Source organism: Poecilia formosa, unplaced genomic scaffold, assembly GCF_000485575.1.
Source record: "Poecilia formosa unplaced genomic scaffold, Poecilia_formosa-5.1.2 Scaffold27, whole genome shotgun sequence".
Lineage (NCBI taxonomy): Eukaryota > Metazoa > Chordata > Actinopteri > Cyprinodontiformes > Poeciliidae > Poecilia > Poecilia formosa.
Genome location: NW_006799966.1, coordinates 2,773,174 through 2,792,917, shown reverse-complemented (window position 1 = coordinate 2,792,917; position 19,744 = coordinate 2,773,174). Strand labels below are relative to the sequence as shown.

At 36.6% G+C, this 19,744-nt stretch overlaps 1 protein-coding gene across 2 annotated transcripts in view; it reads left to right on the top strand.

Moving 5' to 3' along the window:
* Positions 1-19,744, top strand: part of sntg1 (syntrophin, gamma 1) — a 63,995-nt gene that overhangs the window by 8,660 nt on the left and 35,591 nt on the right. For both annotated transcript variants that reach the window (XM_016669743.1, XM_007548672.2), the window contains exons 2-6: positions 8,648-8,984; positions 9,657-9,706; positions 15,519-15,653; positions 19,409-19,465; positions 19,623-19,680. In XM_016669743.1, the coding sequence (XP_016525229.1) occupies positions 9,680-9,706; positions 15,519-15,653; positions 19,409-19,465; positions 19,623-19,680 (277 nt within the window). In that variant the 5' untranslated portion in view covers positions 8,648-8,984; positions 9,657-9,679. The remainder of the gene's footprint in view (positions 1-8,647; positions 8,985-9,656; positions 9,707-15,518; positions 15,654-19,408; positions 19,466-19,622; positions 19,681-19,744) is intronic.

Sequence of the window (19,744 nt, the reverse complement as noted above, 5' to 3'; positions counted from 1 at the left end):
TGTATTGGTAAATTGACCTGGAGCCCTGTCTGAAACAACAAACATATTGTAGGCATTTGAAAATGTCTGTCTGTGCTTGTGCAACTAAAGAGGTATTTCTGACCTTGAACAAAGAGAGGCAGTGATTTCGGCCAATAAGCACTCACAGCCAACCGTTGTTTGATAGACTTATGGACACCAGTACTGAAAGAACAGCGCAAAATCACAAGACTAATGTTTTGTCTACAGCCTCTCAGGCTCTTTCTCTTGGTTTATAAAACTCTGTGTACAGCTTTCTCTGAGATTATAGTGCATTAATTTGTCCACAGACAACAAAGTACATCACAGTCTGACAAATAATGTCCTACCTGGGGTAATGTATGGTGATGGTTTTTTATACTAAAAGCAGATGTACAGCTGAGCCGAATGCACAAAGGAAAGTAAAAAAATAAAAGAATTGTACATTCACTAATTCTGAATATGAGGCATGCATTTCAGATCACGTCATTTTAGCTGCTGAGCAATAGCATTTCATAAGAATGTCAAAATGTTGAGGAATGTATCAATTGCTAGATACAGGATGACATTCAACATTTATTCGCTAAAATTCAAAGACTCAAAGAAAATTTAAAGCAGGAAATGTAAAGCCGCCCTCCTTTCAGGCTCTCAATATGCTACCTACTTTTATCACTCTAAACACACTTCTTTGTGTATGCGACATTTTTCAATGTGTTACAACACAAAAGGGTTTTACAAAAACTGTGAATCATGACTAATTCCACAAACTGCTTGTGAGATTATTCCAATAGAAAAACTCAGACAGAAAATGACCTCTGTGATAGAAAATGTATTTTCTTGTCAAAGTAATTATCAAATTTGTTTTTGTAGACCATCTGTGTTTCACAAAACACAGGATTTAATCAGATCGTCTTTCACCTTTACATGTCATTACACTCTGCCTCGTCTCAGTCTATAAATATGCGTGTATAAATGCATAATTTTTGTTATAGATGAACTTGGTTGGGAATGAATATTGGAAGTCCATGAAAATCATCAGCTATTATGGAAAAACTACTTTACACCGATTCCCTGTCCTATAGGTTGGTAACTTTGGTTTTATTGGTAGAGTTTACAGTGTTGCAAAAATAGTCTTACTCCTTGAGCTTGTTGTCATGCTTGACCAAGGCAAAGTACCAGGCAAAGTTGTGGAAATACTTAAGACGTTGAAGTGGTATGACACCACATTTTTACACAGTATGCCATTGTGGCATTAAGATACATTTTAAAATGAAGTACAACCGGGAAATCAACCTGAGAAATTTCACAATGTTGCCTTGAACTCCAATTAGATCTTTATTTTTCATGGTTTATGATGTAATGAGTGTTCTTCTCCGGGAAACTAATTTGTTTTACCCAACACAGTTTGAATTTGAAAATAATTATCCCGAGCAGAAGAGAGAGGGAACAGAGAGCGATAGGGGGATATATTTCTTACTTTGTATTCATTCAGTAAGCACATGTGTTCCTAAAATGTGCATCATTTCAGCGAGCAAGCCTTCAGGAAAGAGCTGAGCTTTTAAATCCTTTCATGTACTCATCACTCAGCATGGAGCCATTTCCAGATCCAAAAGTCTTTTCCTGTAAGGCAGTGTAGATCTCATTGGCTTAAACACCAAAAGTAACTACATGCTTCATATATTCAGAACCTTTTTTCATGCTTAAGCAGAATGATATAGCAAATTAAATTCAGAGTGCCACAAAAACTGTATCTACACGGTCTGATGTGTCCTCTCTTCTGCTAATGCATCATTTATTTTAAAAAAAATGGCTAGCAATCAGGTTAGAGGACACCTAAAGAGGCAATTTCCCGATTGTTTATCATCGGGTATATCTGGTGTTTATCTGTTTCTACTCTGATATTTTGTCCTTTAATAGTGTGTGAAATTATATAAACCAGCACCCACCTGTTATCTAGAGGTTCCCTGCAGCCAATGGACATACATCATAGTCAGCAAGGTCAAGATTTCAGTCTATAAATGTGTCCATCATTAATTTACCTCTCTGTCTATCATTCATGCACATTTGGCATAGAGAGCACCGCTCGCTGTGCCCGGAGCTGCAGGTATTGACTTACGAGGTAATGAAAGTCTTATTTTTTTTGACAAATGCGGGAAAAGAATTGAAAGCGTGATGAGACACTCAGAACATTTCTCAGTAATCGATCTTGAACATAATCTGAACGAGGATGAGGAGGGTGTGGGGGGTTAAGGAGTTGCACCTCTTGGCGGCTCACAAAACGGCCCCTGATGAATACAAGATGTTCTTACGCAAATATTTCAGACTACAGCCTCCTGGTATGAGCCTGCTCGCTGCTGGAGAAAAAGTCAGAGGGACATTTTGGCATTATTAATATGTCAGGGGAAGAGGAAGCATCACACATCATTTTATACGCAGATGTTTCCACTAAAACCCCACGAAGCTGGACTGATTGCTTTTGCCGAGCGACATTTTTGCTCATTGCTGTGTTAATAGAAATAAATAACAGCATTATTCTTTTTATCTTTTATTTGATTTCCTCTACAGTTGAAATATTATCACTTAATGTCTGAACAGTGTAAAACAGGAGTCCAAACCTTTGTTGGTGCACACAAACTTTTCCAATATAGCTTGTTTCGATTGTGAACATGTTTTTTGTTTGGAACAAAGGATTGCATGAATATTTCTAAAGGACGTTTGGGAAACCAAATTATGAAGGAAAAATAATATATAACATCATTAACTGACCAGTTATTTTGTCTCAAGAAGAATATCCCCAGAGCATAACGCTGCAGTGCGTTGAGTGTGATGTGCAGTTTTAGTTTTACACTTCATTTTTATTGAATGCCATAGCCACCAAGAATGAATTGCAGATGATTAAAATTATGGAGCCGTTTATGGAATTAGTGTCAAAAATGTTGTGATCTTATAACTTGAAATGTGTTTTTCGTGTGATAATCAGAGCCGCTTTTTCAAAACACAGTTTCACTTTTTATTTAGAAGTGAGTGACAATAAGAGGCTGTACGAGCAACAACGTGTGACATAACATGTTAGAGGCTTTAGACTGTTCTTCCTTCACTTCATTTAATTACTTTCACGCAGTAAAGGATTTCTGCAGCTCTCTGTTGGATGGTTATAAAAAGTTTGCTTTATTGCCATAATGAGACCAAACCAAACTGGTCAAACGTTGCCCCTGTAGACTTGCTGCAGTGAAGATATTTTCTTCTACAAAATATAAAGATCTTCTAAATCAAAAGAACAATGCTTCCAATTCCCCTTTAAAAGAAAAGAAAACTGGATTATTGACTTGTATTTGTTCTGGGTAATTTGATTGATGGTCTCTATTAAAACCAAGCAGACAGGAGGACAGAAGAAGGCTCTTTGCAATCTTTTCAGAAAATAACATTTGCTCTATAGAAGCATCAGATCCAGGTCATTTCACACATGTAAGAGTAAAGCTGATAACTTGTCAGTGGGTTTTAGAAAGGTAGCAGTGTCAGTGGTCACGGTTTCATTGTGTTGTCAAGGGGAAAACACGATGATACATGTGCAACAGAAACATTTATCAGTCTTAATTATGCCAGTGAAACTTTTGACAAGTAGTTTAAGGATTTTTAAAACATAAAAATTATTAGTTAATAATATATATTACATATTATTGCAATCAAACCTGCTCATCCCAGTTTTATTTCTTACAACTATAATACTTATTTGTGGAAACTTTGCTTTGTAGACATAATAGTTTTATTCACAAGAGAAAATGAAGGGATTAAAACATCAGCTTCACTTTTTTTATAATCCTTGAGATTCGTCTTTGATTGTTAGAAATATTTCTCCACATGGAGAAATACAGAGTATTGGTAAATCTCGAATACAATATGAAATGATAAAAATACTCTTAGTGATATGTTGAACATTACCACTATCACTAGTTAAAATAGAGGATTTGTTTGTGTTTAGAGAGGACTATGCATGAGAAAAAAAATGTACCTGAAACGTAGTTTCTTCAACATGATAAATTGTTTTTGTTTGGTTCCTTGTGTAAAATTAGGTCCTGTGTCTTATTCCTGTTTTTACAAAAAAACATTCATTTCATTTGACAGAAAGGCTATATTAAGCTCTACCCTGCTCCAAGTAACCAGATGTAGGCTGCTGTGATTTAAGTTAAATCTACATGTATCTTGCACCTGCTGGCTTCCAGAAAACACACTGTTTTCCACTGTCCCATAAATTGCATGCTGAGCATTAAAATGCTAGGCTGATCAACACCGTATAAATGTTGGAAAGATACAATTGTAGATATATTTTCTTTGCACCTTGGAGATTAATTAGTAGAAAGCAATCTTATGAGTTAAAACTCCAATCACTGATCACATTTTTAAACATTTTTACATGACATTGATTCATTTTGGAAAGAAATATTCTGTTTAAGATGGGATTTTGATCTTCAAAAGATACCCAGAAGAAATGTCATTTTCCATCAGGGACAGAAAAGGGAAATGTTCTTTGTGCCGTGTTTTTGCTGTTGCTCATGATCTCTTGACGCTGTAATTTTTTTTAATAAAAGAAAAAAAAAACATAATGCCTATCATCATCTCTCAGAAGAAAAAAAGTCTCCGGAACTTTCTGTTCTGGGTCAAATGACACGAGTGTAGAGGAGACTGAATAAAACCCATCGCAGTATTTGAAGAGTAAAACTGAATTTAGTGGAGTTCAATGAGGACAGCTGCTTCACCTACAAGCTTCAAGGGCCATTTGTCATCCTGCATGGCCCGCAGCTGTCCTCAGCTCTCAAAGATGGAGATGTCATGTTGCAATCGCCACATCATCCGAGCGATTTTGCTCTGTTCCTTCCTGCGTGCTTGCTTCCTTTTCTTGTCAGAAGGAAGAGCATTATTGGAAACACAGTGCTTAGCAAACTGATAGGACAGAAAATACCTGATGCCGTTATAAAAGGAGCAACGCTGACTCTGCTGAAATGACACAAAAGGTTCATAGTTTAATCTTTGGATTCTCAGAGGACAAAGGGAAGTGCTGCCGTCTTGCAGGTTGTACAGGAGGGCCTGTTAAGAGAAAGTGCTTTGCTTCTAGCTGCAGGCATGTCTTTCAGCTGACCATTTGTAGACATTCAATTTTAAAGCATGTCTTAACATTTACTTGGGCTGCTGTCATGTCAATCACGCAGTTGTTTTATAAGAGTGCACTTGGAAAAAAACAACAAAAAAATCCTGCAACTGCAACAGATCGATGAAAGAAATATTTCGTTTTACAGTGTCTTTGCAAAAGCCTTTAAACATTTACGCATTTGATGATGTTACAAATACAAAATTCGATTTTATCTTTTTCCAATTGCTCCATTGTATTTAGGTGTGAACTTTTACTGGGCCACTCTGAAGCATCGTTTTAAGCTTGGATGTAGACCACCCCATTGTATCTCTGGCTGTGTGTGTTTAGGGTTCTCATCCTGTTGAAACACACACATCAACAAAGCATGATGCCACTGCCACCATGTTCCAGGGTGGGTCTGGTCTGATATGATAGATTTACTGTCAGTTTTCTGTCCTACAAGTCTTTCATGCAGTATGTATCCCAAAAAGTTTTAAACTAAAATGATCACACCATCTTTTTGCTCAGCCTTTCTCTCACCCACTCCCACATTTCTAGTGACCATTATCTTGGGAGGTTTGCAGTGGCATATAAGAGTAAATGGGACTGAATATAGATGTAGAGCATTATTTGTGTAAAAATTTGGAAACCATGCAACATTATTATCACACTTCACGGATAAGTGTTATTTTGTGTTGGTCTACCATAAAAAATCCCAAAGACATATTGTACTTTGAAGTTTGTGACTATATATAAGATGGGGAGGCTTCACTAGTATGAATACATTTGCAATGAGCAAATGTAAGGGAGTAAAATCTTAATTGTTTTTGTCATTTAGGTGTCTATAACATGCAATGTTATTTTAACAAAAAAAAAAAAGTAAAGTAGCATGTATTTTAATTTAAAAACTAAGACATGCAGATTTTTCCTGCAGATTTTTCTGCATTTTCATGAAAGGAAAGTAAATAAATTATATTATTTGTCTATATTGTTTGCAAAATAGATAAAACTTGACCTAATGAAGTGGTGTGTCATTGTATATATATCTTGGCCTAAAGTGCAAAATGTCCTCTATTTCTCTTCTGCTGTCACGATGCTCCCGACACGCTCTCTGTGCATTAGCATCTTCACCACTGTCATCTCAATTAGGTGTGAGCATCTTTTGCAGTGAGACTCCATTGGATTAGTCAAATATTTTATTGGAATGCGGAATATGAAGACTTGTCCTTCACAATCTTACAATGTCTCTTTATTTACATGTGGATAAATTATCCTTATATAGAAACTCTGAAGCTATTTTATTTAAGAAGAAATCTGTCTGTTATTTTTCTATTGAGAAAACAGCACTCAACATACTTTAAAGATGGAGATGAAGGAATACTCCCTCCAGAGGATTTATGAACATTCTGTCCTTTAGGCAAGCACAAAAAGGACACTGAATGACATATCTCATCTTCTCTATACAGAATATAACCCCATGCACTCTAGTAGATAATCATCTGCTGCAAACTCATATTTTTCTCTTTCCATCAGCTTGTTAAGACACACTGGTTAAGGTTGAAGGACTGAAAAAGCTCAGGGCTGTGTAAAAGAGATGCCTTAATGTATAGACTGATGTGCGTTGAGATGGTCTTAAGCTGTTGTTATTGTTATGATTAAACTAAAAAGTTTGTCTGCGATACATTTGGTGTGATGCAAAAGCTTCAACAAATTGCCCTACAGGAGTAATAAAACGAAATTTATTTAAGTACTGTCACACTAAAAAATATAGGACATTGTATTGAAACTTCTCTGTCCAACATATCTAGATCTACCCCCATTCGTAACATGTTTAAGTTGTGAATTTTGTATGTGGTTAATAACAATAGTAAAATATAACAAGTCAACAAGTACAAAAAATATTGTTTTTTGTGTTTGTGTGTCAGGATCCTAAGATACATGTGGTAGTAAGAGATTTGATAGATCGCTTAGAAATTTACCATGATACAAGATTTGTAGTTCAGTAACAAAAATTCTGTACCCGATCCTAAAACTGATAGGTAGCTAATAAAGACAGACAAGTATATGAGAGACATACTCATTCTTTCTCCTCAGTGTTAACACACAAGCTGCAGCAATCTGAACAAGCTAGTCCAGTGCTAAGAAGACCTGGGTTATCAAAATTGAAAGAATTGCTGTAGTTTGGAAGTAATGAAAGCATAACTTAACATTACTAAAATAATTGCATTTTGATAAAAACCTAATTTGAGAAATCTAATTTCTCAAAGTTAAAATCACTGTCAAATATCACATTCAAATCCTTGATATGCAATTTCACACAAGGCTTCAGAGTACCTTGATTCAACGTAAATGTTTTCCAAAGAGTCCTAGAACCAAAGAAAACAAACAAGCCATTGTTAAAGAGAAACCAAGTTGCTATATTTTATTAAAAATAGATCCAAGAATGCACTGTTTCCCAAAAACATGGCCAAAGGGAAGCATGTTAGTAATACGGATGGGAGAACAGAGCCTCTGGGCATCCCATTTTATGCTATTTGAAATAAAAATATATCTGAACTTGTGTAAATACAGTTTTTACAATAATCATCCTTTATTTTCACTGTGAATCTCTAAGGAAGAGCTCATGATTGGAGCTACCTTATTGACATCAAAGCAAAGTGCTTTTTTGTCTTTGTTCATTTGAGAAAAAATGGAAGCTCAGTTAAGTCTAGATGAGGATATCTACGACTTTGCAAACATATTTAAAGCATTTTTCTAATTATTTGAATAGATTTGTTTCATAATATTTCATATTATAGTTGTCATATGTTCTCGACTTGTCATTGCACCAAACATTGCTCAAATTTGACAGAAATAGCTAAATGTACTGTGAAAAGAATACATAAAGAAAACATAAACTTCTTTTTCAATTAATAGTGTCCTCAAAATAGTACAGCTAATTACCAAGAAGTTGTGTAAGTACAAATTATAGTAAAAAAAATGTTTTAAACATGTATTTGAATAAAATGTACTTCATTTGTCTTTAGAAATCGCTTGTTTACACGAGTGATTTAGATGGGACAATGCTGATAGTAGTAGCACTGCTGCTCAACACTAATATGGCATTGAGTAAACAATGGATACTAATGAGACAGGTTTTTCAAGGGTATGCTTTTGGAATTTCATAACTGTCATGAAAAATAAAATCATTTATGCTTGGTATTTGCAAAATCCAAGAAAATAGAAGAATGTGAGTTAATTGCATTTTTTTTTTGCTCTCTTGCATGTTAATCTACAGGTTTGTGTGTGAAGTGTTTGAGCAGATCCTTCATCAGAATCATTCATATCTTGTGTTTGTGTCATTTCTATTTCCCAGTTTAAGCCCAGAACTGCCCCAGATTCTATATCCCGCACGCACATGCTGGCTTTACAATAACAACTCTCATCTCTGTATTGCTTGCAAATGTAAATGATATATTTTCATTCAAAGTCAAAAGCATGCAATCAACAACATTCACTAATTCACCCCTTTTTTTCTCTCTCCAGATTTCACCTCTGTGGAAGAGCAGAATGTTATCTTAGCCCCATCCTCTCTGATACTGCAGCGCAGCCACAGTTCAGGGACCTTTAGAAGAGAATCCATCCTCCAAACAATAACCTCAATCTGCTCTCCAGCATTGGCTCTACTGGGAATAACGCTGCTTACACATACACACAGCCAGCCAGCCAGCCAGCCAGGAGAAGTGACAGTGTTGCTCTCCCGCCGCCCAAATCTGACAGCCATGATCCTGAGAGGCCCCCTGCTACGACTTAGATCAGGGATCAGCTCGCTGCTCGATGGCTAGACCTCAACACTCAAAGAGCTGGAGGCCTTTCTGATGAGGTAAGTCTCAGTCTCTCTCTGCTGCATTGGTTCTCCAACTTGAGTGCGAGCTGATTTTCTTTTTCCTGCACTTGTTTTCTGTATCCAAGTGACCGTCATGTCTCATTAAAACTGACGTGGTGCAGATTAAGCTTCTTCAAAACAGCCGTCAAAGTGACTTGATTATTAGAATAGAATATCATGAGTGCAAAACTGTAAAAGTATAGACCGTTTAGTATTAAGGATCTTAAGGTTTTTATTTGCTATATAATACAGCACATTCCACTGTGGCTTGGTTTTCTCATCTCTGCGACAAACCATCAGACACGGTAACACAGTTCATTTCTGGGAGGCTGGATTCAATATTGAAACATTTATTAGGATACCTTGGCTCTCACCTTTGCTAATAAATTATTCATTAATGCTTAATGGTCTCCAGTTTTCTGCAGAAAATTGCACCATTGGGGTTCCTTGTTCAGTCAAGTTTAGAAGACGCACATTTAAATAGAAAAATCTCTTTCCCTCTTTTGTCTAAGCTCCATATGAGAAATAGTGGAGCATAACGGGTATGGGCAACCTGCTAACAATGCTGATTTAAACTCCGCCGTGTGGTTTTGCTGCATGACTCCATCCTATCATTAAGCATTTGTCCCTGCAGACCTAAATTAATTTTGCTTTTTTTCTCCATTCCAGAATCTCTCACTGCATTGTAGCACATGGATTTCAAGACTTCAAATGAAGAGGTTGGTAGGATTTAATCAGTCTGACAATTGACCGTAATTAAAGAAAGTGGCCAAGCATTTTCAAGCATTGGAACACAACACTAAGCCTCCCAGCATGTTTAAAAAGCTAGAGAGTAGGACTTGCAGGAGAACTTTTGCTTTTTTTCTCACGGTTTTGCCTCTTATTCGCTACGTTAGCCTCTTAGAAGATGGTGAGGATGGATGTACAGAAGCCTCATCTTTATATCTGCTATTAATATGCAGTAGTGGTTAAAAAAAGATGTGCATCTTCTTTCAGTTAGAGGGTGTGTATATCTGAACACAATAAATAAAACATTTGTTACAATAAATGTTGTACCTATGTGCTGCTAATAACAAGCAATGGATGGTGAGGTTCTCTAAAGTAATTTCCAAGCAAGTTGAGGCCACTGAGAAGTATTGTAAATAAGTGAAAATACTGAAGATAGTTTACCATTCTCCTAGAAATGGAAGCGGAGTGAATCAACCTATAGACATTATGTAAAATGAACTTTTTTGACCTTTCCATCATGTTATAATGTTATTCCCTCAACTCCTCCAGATTAGTGTGAGTAGCAATTAGCAAACGCCTGGTGGAACTGCGAGTCTGCTGAGCTTACTATACAAAGTTCTTCTCAGTCCAACAATCCTGAGAACTCAGGAGCTTCTTAAAGAGACAGAGGCCAAATTCAAGGCATCAAATTACAAAGTCAAATTTCTTCTTACTTATGTTTCATATATATTGAGCATATTTATAACAACTGAAGGTAACAGTTAATGGATTGTGCTATAAAATGGCACTATGTGCTTAAAAAGTATATAATACCACCTTGTTCATGACAGTACAATTAGAAAAATATGAATCCAAAAATAATAGCAGGATGACTTAGGACAGATGAGACCTTATCTTGACACACAGCTGTCCCCTAATTACAAAGCCAGTGTGATGTTAGGTTTAGTTATATGTGTATCTTTCCTCTAGCATACAAACCTCAATTAACTGAAGGAAGACTGGGAAGATGATTGTCCTAAAAATGTATTTTTTATTCTTGATACGTGAAACCCTAGCCTTAAAAAAAGGATGAACTTCTATCTTATTATGACTCTACATCCTATGTGATCACAAAAGGACAGCTTTACATGCATTAGCTCGTACCTCGCATTAGAATGCGCCTCCACATGAGTCTCAAGTGACCGTTTGCGATAAGCTCCGAGCTCCAGTTCCACATGCCGATAAAGTAATATCACATATGAGGATCTGACTCACAGTCAGCGGGGGGCGGGGGGGCTCAATGCACGGCTCTACAAATGTTTTATTAAAAAAAAAAAAAAAAAAAAAAAAAAGAAGAAAATCGGGAATTGCTTTCAGAGCGAACCACATAACAGACTTTATTATAGACATAGACATTAATCTGACACATGTCAAATCTGTCTGCGTCATGTTAATAACTGTGTTTTGACAGAGGTTCTTGTAAGTCATGCTTGCTCTGATGGAGAAATGACTGATGTTGTGTTGGCAGCCTCTCTGTGTGTAAGCCCACCTCTGCTGACTAAAGAGAAAAATTAAAGCTTTTAAACTTCACATTCTTAATACTGGATCAGTAACTGTGTGAGAATATATATATATATATATATAAAAAAAGAGAAAAGCTAAGAAGAAGCCTCGACAGTTCTTTGCAGCTTCACTGCCTGCATTAGATGTGAGCAATGTTCAACAATGCTTTTCCTCCCGCTTTTTACGCTACACATTCCAATATAATATATCAAAGTACCCATTTGAAAGACCCACAGTTTGTCTTGGCTTTAAACATTCAGGGATTATGGAGGAGCAGTCAGGATATACAGGACGGATTCATAGCTTAGGTATGGGAATGCATCCACCGTCACTGCAATAAAAATGTCTGCAGCTATACATTCAGTATATTTTAAGGCTGCTTCAATGTCATTAGTCATTCCTTAACTATGCAGCATCTTGCAGAAGTATTTAGAGCTCCTAAACTTTTCTGTATTTTGTCTTTCTACAATGCCAAACTTCAATGGGATTTATTCAGGATTTTATGTGATAGACCAACACAAACTGGTGAAACTGATAGAAAATGAAATCACTCCTAACATTGTATCTGTTTGTACAGTTCTGGTACCTCCTACTCCAATGCAAACAGCTGCTCTGTGAATGGCTTTAAAAGTTTTGACGAAAGCAATATTGTTAAAGGTGAGGAACTCTGCAGGCAGAGAACTTATACAATAATATGCCAAGTTACATAGAAACCCTACAGCATGTGGTGTGAAAACACATCACTGTGAACAAACCATCTGAGACTTGAACATTTACTCTTCTAGACTCTCTTTTCCTCCATTTCACTGAGGTGAGATATTTTGTAAAGGTCTGGGTCACCACTTCAATATCTAGATGTAAACAGCTGTTGTAGACATACCTGACAAGACTTGGAGGTGTCATGTCATGAAAATGCAGTTTTCTAAGTATTCTCTTAGAAATAAACACTACATTTTTGGATTTTTATTTTAAAAAAGACAACCTCCTGAAACCAGTTATGTGCTATTCTGTGTTGATCATAAATTACAATAAAACGCATTGACGTCTGGGATTGTAATACAAAAGAACATGAACAAGTTCAAAGGGGGTGCTTTCTTGTGCAAAACGCCATAGTTGTAGTAAAGCATGGAGAGCTCACTTACAAATTTAGCAATAATTTGTAATAATCAGCCCGGACTGCCAGCGAATGTTACCCAACTAATCTGATCTCAGTTAGCTTTCATCCGTCCTCAGTCCACTTGTTAAATTGGGCTGTAAACTACAACCATGGGGCTTATCTCAAATGAGGCCAGTGGTACTTCCTTCATCATGAAGCACACATCATTATAGAACAACAAAAAAAAATACTTCCGTACTACTCTGAATCAGCATGACTTCATGCTCATTCTCACTCTTGGGGCCTCATTTAACTAACTTCTGGGTTGATGGAAAACTACTGCTGTTTTTTTCCACTCTTTGATATTGAAATGCATTATCTCTAAACTGAACCAACACCTATGTAACTTTCTTTTCTTTTCTGCTGTTCGCGTAGGTGTAACCGATCTCGCAACACACTGTACTTGGAGAACTTTAGAAACTGTGTAATTTGAATGATTGATTAAATTTGTATGCAGAGTTCATTGCCAGAAGAAACACACAGTTGCTCCACCTTCTTTTTATGTGCTGTTTACCCATCCTCTGTTCTACGGTCTGACACAAGTCCTGACACAAATTACCATTTCCTCTTTTCTTGTGTCACTTTTTTGTAACTTACAGAATCAACTCACAAATGTGTGAAGCACACATATGATTTTTGCAAACATGTGGAAATATTAAAATCACTTCTCATGTCATTATGCATTTATAACAAGAAGCTACAAAATATATCAATCTTCTTTAAACTCATGTTCAGACCTGTCCTTCAGTTGGCTTTCATTTTTGTTTGAAGAGCAAATGAAGAAATGTTCAACATTAAAATATATCAAAATGTGATGAAAAGTACTTGAAATCATGCCCTTGAGAAATTGGGGAAAAAAAAAAAAAAAAAACAACCTCCAGCGAATGTCTGACACAAACCTTGACAGATACATGGTTATTCATAAACTATGCCAATATTTTAGTTGATCACTCCTTGAGAAAGTTTTTGGGCACAAAGTTATCTTTTTTGATCTATTTAAGGGTGCAATTTTTAATATTAATTTTTTTTTTTAGATTTAGCTGGTGACATGAAAGTAAAAAAAAAAATCCTCTTAAGTAAAAACCTCTTAAATTAGGTGCCAGAACAACAAAGCATGGAAGATGGTCTGACACTAGTCAGAAAATGAGCAAAAACTAAGCCAAAGTCAAAATAAAATGTAAAAATGCCTCCAGAAAGCCTAATGAAATATTTTTCACCACCATTTGAACAAGTTTTAGGAAAATCTACCTCTTCTCAAGAAAAGCATGAAGAAATGAAAGCTCACTTACAAACTCAGCAAAGTGCTCTAGGCATTTGTCTTAAAAGTAAATTAGAAATAACGTAAGCAAAAGAAACTTACAGCAGTCTATAATTTAATTTAGATTTTTAATAGTTTAGTCTTCAACCTGTTTCTACAAAGTGCTAATACCACCAATTTTACCTTCACATTTTGTACAACCTCAAACTTTAATGTTCCTTTTTTTAAATTTTATGTCTTGTGTATATTATTTGAAGTGGAAGGAAATAATTTGTTTTTCATTATCTTTTCAAGTAAAAGCCCCCTTTACTTGAATATCCCTGAATAGACCTGATGAAACAATATCAGCAAGACCAAATAATAGTTGTGTCAAAGATAAAGAGTGTGATACATTTAAAACAGGGTTAGGTAAGCCAGGAGGCACAATGATAACTCTGAATCCGCTGCAGAGCTCTGAACAGTTATTAACATCCCCTTTAATGATTTTGCACTACATCGTGTTGGCCTGCAATATAAAATCCTAATAAAATAAAATACAGAGGTGAGGTTTGTAGTTGTGCTCTTATAAAAGGTGAAAAAGTTTGAAGGGTACAACTTTTGCAAGGTATTTTATTTACTTAATGAAGTTAAAAATAGGAAAAAGAAAGCAACTTTTAATTGCACCTTTCATATTTTCCTCCCGGTTAGTTCTTAACATTATGCTCCCTGTTTATAACAAGATGTCCTTGCTTCATTACTTATGTCATCAGTAAAATTTAATACGCTCTATCTCGGAGCAAAGATGATGATGCAGATTGGACTGTTAGGAGGGGAGTGATGGTGCACCTTAAAATAGGATGGAAGATAAAGCTAATTATTTGCAGTATAAGAGGCACAGCAGGTCAGACGACACTTAGTCAAGTGAGATGCTGCCTGACCTCAATAACACACAGACACTACTGCCCTCATTTCGCTTCACTAACGATGCTTGCAGACACATATTACTTCAAATAATGTGAATTAATGCCTCACTCATTCAATTTCCAACACCACGGCTGCAGGTGGGAGTTGACGGGCTCAGTTTCTTGCGCATCTCATCGCAACTTAAAGACACAAACTGACTGTTTACCCGAGTTTAAACTTCCAGCAGCAATGAAGCTCCGTGTCTTATCTGCTCATATGCGTCATATGCTGGGTGACAAGGATGCTGACACTGGTGGCTTTCTTCTATTAGCAGTCTCATCAGGTGAAGGTGCTTCTCTTATTCAGACCTTTTTTTTTTTTTTTTTAAGTCAAGGACGGGACCGGCATCACAATTAGCCTTGAAGGAGGAAAGGAGATGCAGAATGCAAATTTATGCAGATTAGCGTGTTGTTAAGGGACCGTTGGAAATACACGCACAGTCCTCACTTTTGCTTGTTATGAGGAAGAAACAAACGTAGGGTTTAGTTTAATATTGTTTTTTTCTTTTGGTCTTTCCATGTCACAGCTTCCTGATTTGACCGCAGCCTTTCTCTCAGGCTAAATGAGATGATGCAATCTGAGAGCACCTTTGTCTATGAAATAATACAAAGCACACAGAAAGAAAATTATTTTCGGGAGTCTTAAAATACAGTTCAATATTTGAAGCCAAAGATCCATTTTTATCTTTATTTCTAATAGAAACGGTTGCCTATTTGTTTTGATATTAATATTAACAATTAAAGCACTGGGGGAGGGGAGGAAGGAAAATAACAGACATCAGCCAGAACTAATTTCCATGTTCATCCTGCAATGAGGGTTCTCAATGACATTTCATTTCATGGCCAGTTAATTTTGTCACGGGGGAGGGAATGATGAATGATTTTATCTCTTTGACTGTTTGCAGACAAAGACTGGGATTTATTTGATGCAAGAAGGTAATGAGGAGCCATTTAATATTCGACTACACTTGGCCAAAGATATTCTGACCATTCAAGAACAAGATGTCATCTGCATTTCAGGAGAACCTTTTTATTCAAGCGTAAGTAACCCAGTCAAAGTCATGGTTCTGCCCATGTTCACAACACATCTACATCAGTAGAATCATGCCCTATAAATGAAATATGTTCATTAAATAGTGATTCACCTGCTGATCTCGTTGTGTTGAATGTAGCATTTAGCTCTCACTTGTCACCACTTCCGACAGCTTTTCCTTTGCGTCTATAAATGCACTCTTCCTCATGAGAAACAAGTCTAGAGACCATGGCCTTTACCAAAATGGCATTCATGTAATAACATTTTCCCGGATAAAAGTCTTCACAGACAAATGGAGGCTCACGTCCTCCGAAACATTGTTACTAATCTACGAAAAGGTCAAAGACACAGAAGTCCAAACACATCTTTAGCGTGTCAAGTGAGGATGTTTTTAACCTTGCAGACGAGTTAAACTTTCCCCTGATAAAACTTTACTGCGTCGGAGACAGACAAGTGGACTGAGGGGCCTTATGTTTCATTTGTTCTGGCAGAATGTGTTGGCCTTCCTCCTGTTCCAACACATTCCCACCCTGTCGTGCCTGGGTCGCCATCTGGCACCGTTTTGATAAGGCTGAGGAGGGACATGCTTAAACAGTGTTAAGCTTATTTGCACCAATTGGTTCAAAAATGCATCGAGGAAGTTTTTAGCCTCTAAAAATTGATGTGAATTCACATTGGATAAGACTTCATAGCCTATTTCTGTTTGCAAATTTTATATTTTAGAAATGGTTATATTCTTGAAAATGTATGGCAAAGCTAAAATTACATTAAAATGTTTATGTATTCATGAAAAGCCATTTTTCCCCATCAACTTGCTTTGGGCATAATTCTGGCTGCATATTGTATCACTTCTCATGCACAAATGGTTTGGAGTTAGGACTTTTCTTTAGTTGGTTTGCTTCCAGCTTTTACAAAATGTTCAGGTTTTGGAACATCATTCAAGAAGCCTTCCAAAACCAATTTTGACAACCATTTGAGATCATAACCTTAACCAATCACCAATTACAATTACACATAAAAGCAAACTGAATTTCCAATTCAGGATCCAATAAGGCTCAGTCTGGAAACTGCTGCAACACCTATTTCAATATTTCAAGGCCTGTGTCAAAGCAGGTTCAGATGTAACTGTTTCTGAGAGGACAGCTACCAAGAATGCAAATTTTGCTTCGATACAAGCACTTACTCCATCGTGATATCTGCTGAGACCAGCAGAAATCACAATGGATGAAGCAAAAACCCTCTGGAGAAAGATTTTATAGCCAAACTGCACAAACATTTTATTTGTTGTCCACAATGAAAACAAAAATGTTTGGAGGTGTCAAGGTGAGCCTTAAAACCCTTAAAAAAAAACAAAAACAAAACAAAACAAAACAAAAAAAAAACACTGGTCCTACTGCGAATCGGGACGTTGGCAGCATAATTCTTATTGTCTGTTTTGCTGCCAGTTGTTCCTGTATTGCACAATGTGGGTGGAATGATTGATCTGGAGGACTATGAACAAATAGATCTTACCTTAAAAAGCTAGTTGGCTGAAATTTGTTCTAATAGTGCAATGGTTGCAAATAAAGTTGGTTTTGAAATGACTATAGTTTTTTGCAGAATGAACTCCACAATTTCTGCCAAGAAGAGCGGTTAAATATCCAGCAAGGATTCTGCCAGAAGCTAACATCTTTCTGTTGTATTCTATTAGTGGGGATGTATCGGTATGTAAGACTACACTAACCGGTTACTTAATTAGGTACGCCTTGATCCCCATTTTGCCTTCAGAAAGTACTTAATTCTTGATGACACAGATTCAACAATTCAATTCCTAAGAGACTTTGATCAATATTAACTTGATAACACCCCTCAGTAGCTGCAGATTTGTTGGCTGCACATCCATGATGTAAATGTCTCGTTCCACCGCTTCCCAGAAGTGCTCTGTTGGACTGAGAGCTGGTGACTATGGAGGCCGTTGGAGAACAGTAAATCAAGTGCAAAGTTTAAAAAACAAACAAACAAACAAACAAAAAAAAAACAGTTTGACATGTTTGGGGATTGTTGATAATCCCGCTAGAAGTATCAATGAGAAGACTGTAATGCTGTGATCATAAAGAATATTCAAGAATATTCATGAGCAACAACAATGCTCAAATTGTGGCATACAACAAAGCTCAGTTGTTATTAAGAGGTCCAACTTGTGTTAAGAAAAATATCTCACACCTTTACAGCACCACCACCTACTTGAATTATTGATGACAGGGATAGCACATTTTGTCATCTTCTGCTCTTGTGGCCCATTTGGTCCAACATTTATTCTCCTGTGTGTCCAGAGACAGCATTCCTCATACCTTTGTTCTAACGAGTTATTTGAGCTATGGTTGCCTTACTATCACGTCGAACCAGTCTGCCCACTCTGCTCTGACCTCTGACATTAATAAGGCATCAACTGTCGTTCACTGGATATTTTCTCTTTCATAGACTATTCTCTGTGAACCCAGGAGATGGTGGAAAATCTCAGTGGATCAGTCGTTTCAGAAACGCTCAGACCAGCCCATCTGGCCTCAACAACCATGACACATTAAAATACACTTAAACCCCCTCTGCTCCCCAATCTGAGCTTCAGCAAGCCATCTTCACCACACATAGGTGCCTGAATGTTTTGAGCCTTCTAACATGTGATTAGCTCATAAGGTTATTTGCAGTTTCCCCTGTGTGTCCGTCAGAGAAGCCAATGGTTGTATAAGACTGTGTTTATAATCGTTACCCTGTGTTAAGAAAAAAAAAAGAAAAAGAAAAATAGTTTCAAACCTGTGCACACAGTTTTTGCTTTTTAAATAATATTAGTTTTATGTAAAATTTTTGTGCCACCAATGAATCATGACCAGATTGCTTAGCTAGTTAAATAAAGAATAAATAAATCCCACAATCAGTATGGCATTAATGTGTGTTTGCAAACATATGACCAGAATATTATGCCACTATGCTAATACTAATATCTAAGTATTAGAGATTGGCATTCTTGTTACAACAGTTTATATTCTTGTTGCTTTTGTCTGATTTTCTTGAACGATAACATAGTTCACAGCTAAATCACTGAAAACAATGAAAAGAGTAAAACAGGCAGCTGCATTGCTCCCAGTGTCTAATTCTTAATAAACTCTCTTAATTAGGAGTTCACCATCATAAGTGGAACGCAAAACAAACAAACAAACAAAAAAAAAAAACATTTTGAATCCTAATTACTTTAATATCAGTCAGAATTTCAAATTAAATATGATGTAGGCCATATTTTACAGTATTTTTGTTTTAAATAAGGATATTCTCATTTTAATGAAGACTGCTGAAAGGAAAACAGACTCGCGGGCAAATCATCTGTAAATCATTTGTAAAGATTAGTTTTGATCTTGGTTAAGGCCATGACCAAAATAACAGCCTCATTCTCATTCATCCAGCTAACCGTGACGTGTGTTCCACTGCTGTCTATTATTGAACATCAGATCATGATCTCCCCATGTCAAAGAAAGCTTTGCTAATTAGTTTGTTTTAATTAGATTGATGGCATAATCATTCATGTGGACCTAGGAGAAAATAACAGTCACAATATGACAATATGACTCCACGCTGGCAGTTTCAGTACACGTTAAAAGTAAATGGAGTGCTTTTGAAATGAATTTTTTCATCTTGACTCATGCCCTTTCATTATTACTACATTTGAATTTAAGAGTGATCCCTGACAGGTCTGACAGCAGCCTAATCTCATCTTTTTCCCTCTAACTGCAGGAGAGGACTGTAACAATCAGACGGCAGACGATTGGAGGGTTTGGTCTCAGCATCAAGGTAATTTAGATCTCAGCTGATTAGGCTGCCCAACCTGACTTATTCAAGTCGAGTGTGGACAAGTGTTATTGATCATTTCCTTGTCGAACTGCAACAACAGCAGCATCAGACACTCTATTGCCTTTATGTTCCAGCTCATTTTGTATTGCCTCCACAGGGTGGAGCAGAGCACAAAATCCCTGTTGTGATATCAAAAATATCAAAAGAACAAAAAGGTATGACATCCATTTTGTTGATGTTTCTCATCTCCCGATGTTTCAGCCCCTCTAATTTGTGCTT